Source organism: Taurulus bubalis (genome assembly GCF_910589615.1).
Source record: "Taurulus bubalis genome assembly, chromosome: 15".
In the NCBI taxonomy this organism is placed as follows: Eukaryota; Metazoa; Chordata; class Actinopteri; order Perciformes; family Cottidae; genus Taurulus; species Taurulus bubalis.
In genome coordinates this window covers 909,392-919,391 of record NC_136603.1, presented here as the reverse complement: position 1 = coordinate 919,391, position 10,000 = coordinate 909,392, and the positions used below count along the sequence as shown (strand labels likewise).

The following is a 10,000-nucleotide window of genomic DNA, read 5'->3' as shown; positions in this document are numbered from 1 at the left end:
CTGGTCTCGGAGATAATTCACAATAAAGTTCTGTGAGTTTCGAGTTAAATGGTCGTGAAGCCGAAGACGGAAAAAAGGCGTCGCCGTGATCTCGTGGGTCAGATGTGATCTTATAGACGTGATCTCATGGTTGTGATCTCATGGGTCAAACGTGATCTCATGGACGTGATCTTGTGGGTCAGACATGATCGTATAGACGTGATCTCATGGTTGTGATCTCATGGGTCAGATGTGATCCCATGGATGTGATCTTGTGGGTCAGATGTGATCTCGTGGTTGTGATCTCATGGACGTGATCTCGTGGGTCAGACGTGATCTTGTGGGTCAGACGTGATTGTATAGACGTGATCTCATGGTTGTGATCTCATGGGTCAGATGTGATCTCATGGATGTGATCTCGTGGGTCAGATGTGATCTCGTGGTTGTGATCTCATGGACGTGATCTCATGGGTCAGACGTGATCTCGTGGGTCAGACGTGATGGATCAGCTGATCGGTATTGATCTCTAACGAAAAGCAGAAACTTAAAAACAAGCTTTCTGTCAGAGATCAGGAGGATTCCTCTGAAATCAAACCTCCACCGCTCTGATCCTCCTCACCCTCTTCCTCCTCCCCCTCTTCATCCTCCCCCTCCTCCTCCTCCGCCCTGCTGGACCAATCACAGCGCAGCATCCCTGCCGGCCAATGGGCTGGCTGGCTGGTGATGTCATGCAGCAGGCTGTGTGGTGTTGGTGCTGCTGAGCTGCAGCTCCTCACTCTGAGCAGAGAGACCGGCATCACTGCAGGGTGAGTACTCGCTCATATTCACATTCACATGTTAATATAAACGCTTCTTCATGCGTTTGGGAACATTTTGTTCATATGTCTGAGCTTTCCGCACGCCTTTAAACGCCTCTGCTCCTTTCCCTCTGCTTTCTTTCATTCACCTGCAGATCATTTTATTCTTTTGAATCTTTTTTCTTTTGCTTCTTTCTTTTCTGCATCTTCTGTTGTTGTTGTTGTTGTTGTTGTTGTTGTTGTTGTTGTTCTCTTCATGATCAGTTCAGTGTTGGAGCTGCGTGCTCGACTCTGCAGAAGGTGATGCGCTTACTGGCAACAATGACATCATCGCTTAGCCTGCACACACACACACACACACACACACACACACACACACACACACACACACACACACACGGGCTCGTCCCTTAAAGGATCATCACATTAACACACAAACAGAATCGTGTTTTTCTCCAAAGTGAAGATTAGTTTGAGATCTGGATATCTTTGTGTTTGATGGTCAGACTGAAGAAAGACTTTATGTTGACACCTAGAGGCAGAGGTCTGTCTTCACATAGTTAGTGATGAAGACGGGGTTGATGATGACATGATCCTTTATTAATCCCCTGATCTGCTTGAGAGGAGCAGCTAGGGGTTCAGTGTCTCAGGGACATGAGACATGTGAACTATGGGGGACTGGGGATCGGACCGCCGACCTTGTGGTTGCAGGACAACCACTCATCACTTTGAGCTACAGCCGGTAGAAAGGGTTTGTGATGAAGACATAGTTGGTGATGAAGACATAGTTAGTGATGAAGACAGTTAGTGATGAAGACATAGTTAGTGATGAAGACAGTTAGTGATGAAGACATAGTTGGTGATGAAGATATAGTTAGTGATGAAGACAGTTAGTGATGAAGACATAGTTAGTAATGAAGACAGTTAGTGATGAAGACATAGTTGGTGATGAAGATATAGTTAGTGATGAAGACATAGGTAGTGATGAAGACAGTTAGTGATGAAGACATAGTTGGTGATGAAGATATAGTTAGTGATGAAGACATAGTTAGTGATGAAGACAGTTAGTGATGAAAACATAGTTAGTGATGAAGACATAGTTGGTGATGAAGACATAGTTAGTGATGAAAACATAGTTGGTGATGAAGACATAGTTAGTGATGAAGACATAGTTAGTGATGAAGACATAGTTAGTAATGAAGACAGTTAGTGATGAAGACATAGTTGGTGATGAAGATATAGTTAGTGATGAAGACATAGGTAGTGATGAAGACAGTTAGTGATGAAGACATAGTTGGTGATGAAGATATAGTTAGTGATGAAGACATAGTTAGTGATGAAGACAGTTAGTGATGAAAACATAGTTAGTGATGAAGACATAGTTGGTGATGAAGACATAGTTAGTGATGAAGACATAGTTAGTGATGAAGACATAGTTAGTGATGAAAACATAGTTGGTGATGAAGACATAGTTGGTGATGAAGACATAGTTAGTGATGAAGATATAGTTAGTGATGAAGACATAGTTAGTGATGAAGACATAGTTAGTGATGAAGACATAGTTAGTGATGAAGACAGTTAGTGATGAAAACATAGTTAGTGATGAAAACATAGTTGGTGATGAAGACATAGTTAGTGATGAAGACATAGTTAGTGATGAAGACATAGTTAGTGATGAAAACATAGTTAGTGATGAAAACATAGTTGGTGATGAAGACATAGTTGGTGATGAAGACATAGTTAGTGATGAAGATATAGTTAGTGATGAAGACATAGTTAGTGATGAAGACATAGTTAGTGATGAAGACAGTTAGTGATGAAGACATAGTTGGTGATGAAGATATAGTTAGTGATGAAGACATAGTTAGTGATGAAGACATAGTTAGTGATGAAGATATAGTTAGTGATGAAGACATAGGTAGTGATGAAGATATAGTTAGTGATGAAGACATAGTTAGTGATGAAGACATAGTTAGTGATGAAGACATAGTTAGTGATGAAGATATAGTTAGTGATGAAGATATAGTTAGTGATGAAGACATAGTTAGTGATGAAGACATAGTTAGTGATGAAGACATAGGTAGTGATGAAGATATAGTTAGTGATGAAGATATAGTTAGTGATGAAGACATAGTTAGTGATGAAGACATAGTTAGTGATGAAGACATAGGTAGTGATGAAGATATAGTTAGTGATGAAGATATAGTTAGTGATGAAGACATAGTTAGTGATGAAGACATAGTTAGTGATGAAGACATAGTTAGTGATGAAAACATAGTTGGTGATGAAGATATAGTTGGTGATGAAGACATAGGTAGTGATGAAGACATAGTTGGTGATGAAGACATAGTTGGTGATGAAGACATAGTTAGTGATGAAGACATAGTTGGTGATGAAGATATAGTTAGTGATGAAGACATAGTTAGTGATGAAGACATAGTTAGTGATGATGACATAGGTAGTGATGAAGATATAGTTAGTGATGAAGACATAGTTAGTGATGAAGACATAGTTGGTGATGAAGATATAGTTAGTGATGAAGACATAGTTAGTGATGAAGACATAGTTGGTGATGAAGATATAGTTAGTGATGAAGACATAGTTAGTGATGAAGACATAGTTAGTGATGAAGACATAGGTAGTGATGAAGATATAGTTAGTGATGAAGACATAGGTAGTGATGAAGATATAGTTAGTGATGAAGACATAGGTAGTGATGAAGACATAGTTAGTGATGAAGACATAGGTAGTGATGAAGATATAGTTAGTGATGAAGACATAGTTAGTGATGAAGATATAGTTAGTGATGAAGACATAGTTAGTGATGAAGATATAGTTAGTGATGAAGACATAGTTAGTGATGAAGACATAGTTAGTGATGAAGACATAGGTAGTGATGAAGATATAGTTAGTGATGAAGACATAGTTAGTGATGAAGACATAGTTAGTGATGAAGATATAGTTAGTGATGAAGACATAGTTAGTGATGAAGACATAGTTAGTGATGAAGACAGGTAGTGATGAAGACATAGTTAGTGATGAAGACATAGTTGGTGATGAAGACATAGTTAGTGATGAAGACATAGTTAGTGATGAAGATATAGTTAGTGATGAAGACATAGTTAGTGATGAAGATATAGTTAGTGATGAAGACATAGTTAGTGATGAAGACATAGGTAGTGATGAAGATATAGTTAGTGATGAAGACATAGTTAGTGATGAAGACATAGGTAGTGATGAAGATATAGTTAGTGATGAAGACATAGTTAGTGATGAAGACATAGTTAGTGATGAAGACAGGTAGTGATGAAGACATAGTTAGTGATGAAGACATAGTTGGTGATGAAGACATAGGTAGTGATGAAGATATAGTTGGTGATGAAGACATAGTTAGTGATGAAGACATAGTTAGTGATGAAGACATAGTTAGTGATGAAGACATAGGTAGTGATGAAGATATAGTTAGTGATGAAGACATAGTTAGTGATGAAGACATAGTTAGTGATGAAGACATAGTTAGTGATGAAGACATAGGTAGTGATGAAGATATAGTTAGTGATGAAGACATAGTTAGTGATGAAGACATAGTTAGTGATGAAGACAGGTAGTGATGAAGACATAGTTAGTGATGAAGACATAGTTGGTGATGAAGACATAGTTGGTGATGAAGACATAGGTAGTGATGAAGACATAGTTGGTGATGAAGACATAGTTAGTGATGAAGACATAGGTAGTGATGAAGAGGAGCTTCCCGTTGAGGAAGCAGCAGCTGATCAGGAGGCGGCTTCAGTCCCTCTGGTCATTAGTGAGTCATGAGAGGAACCAGCTGACCAATCAGTGACAAGAGATCAGCTGTGAAGAAATGTGTCAACCGTGTATTTTATTAGCAATATCTCAACATTATTAAAAAGGATGCCTCAAGAAGTCATATCTGGTGAACAGCCATCAAACCAGTTCATCATTAAGAAGACCTCACACAGATGCTCTTCACATTAGAATGATGTTATACATTCAATTCAAATATAGTTGCGACAAGAAAATACAACTTTTAATAATTTTTTTGCAAAATATATATGTATGTATTTTCTTTTTCTGTGCCCTATCATAACCCAATATACCAGTAACACACATATGAACTCATTGTCTATGTTCCCAAGGGTTTCCTGTACATTATACATTTTAAATAATTCAAATAGGCCTTGTGGTTCAGGACATAATCATAATTTAATATGCGTATATTAACCATTCAGATCTTAGGGAAACAGGTTAAAAGAGGAATCCCCAGCAGCGTCTCTTCATTTCACCTTTTGTTGGGTTCATATTTGCCTTTTTTTCTTCTTTTATTTGAGTTCCTTTCCTCCTAGTTTGTAGTTCCTGCTAACGAGTGTCATACCGCTGTCCTCAGGAACCCGCTACCTCACCACAGTGTCTTTGACAGGAAGCAGCAGCAGCATTATGACTCTAGCAGGTAAGACCTCCGCTTCCACGCCGCCGGACCGTTACATCACCTGTTGTTCATTTCTGCAGAAGAGCTGTTGCTCAGCTCTCTTCTCTCTGCATCCTCCAGCGTACAGAGAGAAGATGCGGGAGCTCCCCCTGGTGTCCCTCTTCTGCTCCTGCATCCTCCCCCAACCCAGAGACGCCAGAGCCGACCAGCAGGAAGGTCAGCGAGCCGCTTCACTCCAACTGTCAGTCGCTGCTTTAGTCAGCTCCATCTGTGGGTTCCAGGACTTTTCCATGACTTTAGACCAAATGTCATGACAAACATTTAGTGAAGTCTGGGTGTAAACAGTAAAAAGTGAGTAAATGTAGAATTTAAACTAACAATGAGAACACAAAGCATACAGTAAACCTTAAATGACTCAAATGAATGAGACAATAGTTTGATTAAAAGAATAAACATGTATAGATATTCTCTGTGTTTCACCTAGGTTCACAGCTTTGGGCGGGAATAGAACACATTTACATGACTTTTCCAAAACTTTTTGGATTTTTTTTTCCCAAGGACTTTTCCAGGCCTGGAAATAATCATTTTAAAATTCCATGACTTTTCCAGGTTTTCCATGACCGACGAACCCTTTCAGAGAGATAACCGACGTGTTAGAATCAGAATCTTTTATTTGCCGTGCGTTGCACATCCAAGGACTTTGACTCGGTGACAGGTGCATAACAATAAACATAGACATAGAATGATAGTTATGGATCAATCATCAATCATCATTATCTTGGGTTTAGGTTGCTGTCCACACAGCAGGAACAGGAAACAGGAAACTTAGTGGACACAGAAACATAAAGTCCACATTCTTGATCCTATGATGATGATATTACTTCAGAACAAAGACAGAAGGTTGTCCGCTGTGGTCGCCTCATGGCCGCGCGCTCTTCCCCCAGCAGGCGTGGTGGACCTGAACCTGTGCAACATCCGGGACATGGAGGTGATCGAGCTGAGCAAGCGGACGAGCGGCCAGGCCTTCGAGGTCATCCTGAAGCCGCCCACCTTCGACGGCGGCCCCGAGCTCAGGGCGACCACGCCGCCTCGCCAGAAACCGTCTCTGGAGGAGATCCAGAAGAAACTGGACGCTGCTCAGGAGAGGAGGAAGGTGTGTGGACATAAACCCATTCCTTCATGCTATTGTGAGATCACAGTGGTTCTCCCTACGACCGACGCCTTCATGCGATCCACTTTTGAGCTAATGTTTGCATGTTAGCACGAAGGCCAAATGGGAACGTCATTCATTTTGCAGGTATTTGGTGATAAAAACAGAATTGGATGAACAAAGTGACTATAGTTCATCCTGAGAGGAACATGCATGTATGGATGAAATTTTACAACAATCCATTCTTTAGTTCTGGTGGAAAAGAGAAAAAGCAGAGGCCCTACAGTCGATCCCTGAGGAACCCCACAAGTTATTTAACTGTTATTCCACATTTATGGAGGAATTCAAGAAAAAAAGACTGGGATTCTGTTGTAAAATCAAAATGTTCTTGCAGGTAGAAGCTCACTGTTATTCCCCCTCTGTCTCCCTCTAGTGTCAGGAGGCGGAGCTGCTGAAGCACCTGGCCGAGAGGAGGGAGCACGAGCGGGAAGTCGCTCAGAAAGCTCTGACCAAAGAGCGCCAAGAGCACCGCGCCGACGCCGACAAGGAGCAGCGGCAGATGCACCTGAACGCCTCACAGGAGCGACTGCACGTGGAGGTGAGGACGGAGGCTTTATTGTCGCGTTTCGCTCTCATTTAAACGACTCGATTTAGATTCTACTTCCTGGGAATGAATCACTAAAAGGAGTTTGTGTTTGTGTCTTTCAGGACAAGCACAGTGTGGAGGTGAGGACGAGCTGGAGGAGGAGGAGGAGGGGATTCTGGGTAGCCACACTGAGACCAACTATGAAAACAGTGGTGCAATGATGAATATACAGAGGGCTTAATAAAATAGCATTAAATGGAAAAGCACTATGAAAGTAATAGTTTGATTGCAGAGAGATCAATATTAATCTCATTGGAGCTGAGGTTAGCTTAGCTTAGCACAAAGACTGGAAGCAGGGGAAACAGCTAGCTGGCTCGGTACAATGTGACGCCTTCGGACTCCTGTAAAGCGTTCGGACTCCCATGTGGCGTCTCGTCTGCACACACACATGAAAGCTTGAACGACTTCTTGTCCAACAACAGTGACGGTGAGCAGCGTCCTCGGTGAGGGCGCCAGGTTTGGTTCCATTACTGCCACCAAAACCCAAACCAGGAGCTCACCAACTGAATCTGGCAACGCGCAGCTACAGAATAGTCAGGATTCAACCAACAAGATACAACATGCTAATCAGAGAGCTCTCAAGGTGTTTGCAGGCGTGACATTTGGCAGAGCCAGGCTCGCCGTTTCCCCCTGCTTCCAGTCTTTATGCTAAGCTAAGCTGTACTGCACTCACATGAGGTTTGTTTCGATACTCTCATCTCACTCTCAGCAAGAAAACAAATAAGTAACACAAACTCTTCAGTGCTTTTCGGGGAACCTCTGCTAACCACATATGTCAGGGTGACTTGTATGTTTGTACAAAAGGACACGATATGAGACACATTGTTCTAATATTTCTGGAGATGAGATTCAGGGTCTGTGTTGTTTGGTTCTGAACCCAAAAGGCAGTTTTAATTGCTAATAGCTGAATGTTCACATTGATACCATGCTGATGTCGATACATAGAAAAGGAACCTTAGCTTAGCTTAGCATAAAGGCCGGAAACAGCTAGCCTGGTTCTGTCCAAAGGTAACCAGAGTACCTCTAAAGCTGATACAAACGTTATATCCTTAGTGTAACAACGGCAACATGCTTTTTTCGAGGGATTATGTTCCCAATGTTTTCTTGGCTGTAGATTCATATTCACAAACATGAAAATGGTTTCTTCTCACGGAACACAAAAAGATTTCCCCAAATGTCCAATTGGTCCTTTACATTTGTTTTGGAACAGAAGGATCTTCCCCAAAGAAAGATAGTAAAAACCCTTTCACTGAGAGTCTCCTTCATCGGAACTAAAGGAGGACCGTGCTCTGCGTGTCTGGCCTTATAGTGTGAATAGTTGTTCTTTCTGTTGAGCGTCTGAATCAGGAGAACGTTGTTAGCGCTGAGCTAACTCCACCCCTTTGTTCTGCCTCCAGGTGTCTTGATGGCCTGATCACAACACAAGCTGAACTTTCTTTGGAAGCCATTTCGGAGGGCCGACGAGCGGATTGAGGTGCCGGCGGCCCGGCGCGCCTCCAACTGGGAGACTGGCGGGAAGAGGCTCTGAAAAGAGTGAGAGAAGAAGAAAAAGAGGAGCAGGACTGAGGGCGAGTCCGACTGCTCGACCTCCTCTTCGCAACCAGGACTCTTTCTAACGAGATGAACTCTCATACCGGGAAGAACACCTCTGAAGGACGCTGCGTTCTCATCATTAGATTCTTCACAGGGGTTTTACTGCGCGTTGTGGCCGTGCCAACAGTGCCAATGTGTGTGTGTGTGTGTGTGTGTGATTGTACACGGATCGAGGAACCAAAGTATTCTTCTTCTTCTTCTTCTTCTTCTTCTTCTTCGTCAAAATGATCCCTCTCAGAAAAATACACAACTAATCTGAGTAGAACAGCTCCATCTGCTGCTCTGTTCAGGTCGCTGCATTTACTGTGAACCAGTTCCGTGATCAGCTACATGTGGCTCTGTAGTGACATCTAGTGGTAGACGGCAGCGAGGATACTGCGAGTATACCGCGTCAAAGACGAGGGACAGTTAAGACAGAGGGGATACCGGGACAAGTTCTGATAAAAGCGTCAATGAAACCAAGACGAGTCCGGGTCAAAAGACATTCGAGATCCCGTAAAGAAAAGAAACCTCAGTCCTGCTTTCACAGCAGCCTAGATTTGTATTTCTTTGGTACTTTTGGTCTCGTAGTTCTGAACGTCAAGATAAATTACTCAATTATCACGTTGGGTGTTTTGCAACCCAGACGTTTGCTCTCAACAGCAGACAGCAGGTAGCACGTGTGGCTAACGCTAGCGGCGAGCTACATCACAGGACTTCCTGATCAGAAACAAAATACATTTTCCTGGTGAATAACTGATGATCGACTGCATTCAGTGTTTACAGCCGTGTGTGTGTGTGTGTGTGTGTGTGTGTGTGTGTGTGTGTGTGTGTGTGTGTCTCTGTTTCGTCAATGTGAAGGAGTCAGGTTGAGATTGTGATGATGATGATGATGATGATGATGATGTACATAAATCACATTCTATTTTAAATTGAAAAATAAAACAATGACGCTTCACTTTTTTGTTCAAACTCTTTTTTATTCAACACCACATTCAACCTGAATAAATACATCAACATTGTCAATAAATACGGACTGAAATTTATTTTAAATAGTTATTTTAAATAAACTGAAATCATAAATAGAACATAATATATATGAACAGATGTCCAATCATTTTCTTGTTTTTTAAATTACAGCTCCAGAGTGTAGTTTGTCCAGTTTTCTGTTTGGAAACAAATAAAAATAAGAGAAAAAATTAAAATCTTGATGGAGAAATCTGCAGATTCATGGAACCTCCTGAACAGGGAGCAGCAACAACGTTCACAAACCAAAATAAATGCACTGAGGAAAAGTTGTAAATAATTACTTACTTTTGAGGTTATCTAATATCTTAACTAAGTCTATATTAACCTCTAATTCATAACTTGTCCTTATTTTGATGTACTAAGTAATACTTTACGTCTTA

The 10,000-nt window shown here is 41.5% G+C and overlaps 1 protein-coding gene across 2 annotated transcripts; it reads left to right on the top strand.

Moving 5' to 3' along the window:
• Positions 1 to 5,151: 5,151 nt before the first annotated feature.
• On the top strand, positions 5,152 to 9,542 carry LOC306747311 (stathmin-4-like). 2 transcript variants are annotated; one of them, XM_079230352.1, is made up of 6 exons: positions 5,152 to 5,244; positions 5,344 to 5,439; positions 6,171 to 6,376; positions 6,807 to 6,971; positions 7,082 to 7,099; positions 8,417 to 9,542. In XM_079230352.1, exons 1-6 carry the CDS (start codon positions 5,232 to 5,234, stop codon positions 8,423 to 8,425), a joined length of 507 nt encoding a protein of 168 aa, XP_079086478.1. In that variant the 5' UTR covers positions 5,152 to 5,231; the 3' UTR covers positions 8,426 to 9,542. The 2 variants fall into 2 exon arrangements, with proteins under 2 accessions (XP_079086478.1, XP_079086477.1); XM_079230351.1 differs by having other exon boundaries at positions 6,168 to 6,376.
• The last annotated feature ends 458 nt before the right edge of the window (positions 9,543 to 10,000 follow it).

Coding starts and splice junctions, on each gene's coding strand:
- LOC306747311 (XM_079230351.1), top strand. Junction 5,440..6,167: donor CAGAGCCGACCAGCAGGAAG/GTCAGCGAGCCG, acceptor CTCTTCCCCCAG/CAGGCGTGGTGGACCTGAAC. Junction 6,377..6,806: donor CTGCTCAGGAGAGGAGGAAG/GTGTGTGGACAT, acceptor GTCTCCCTCTAG/TGTCAGGAGGCGGAGCTGCT.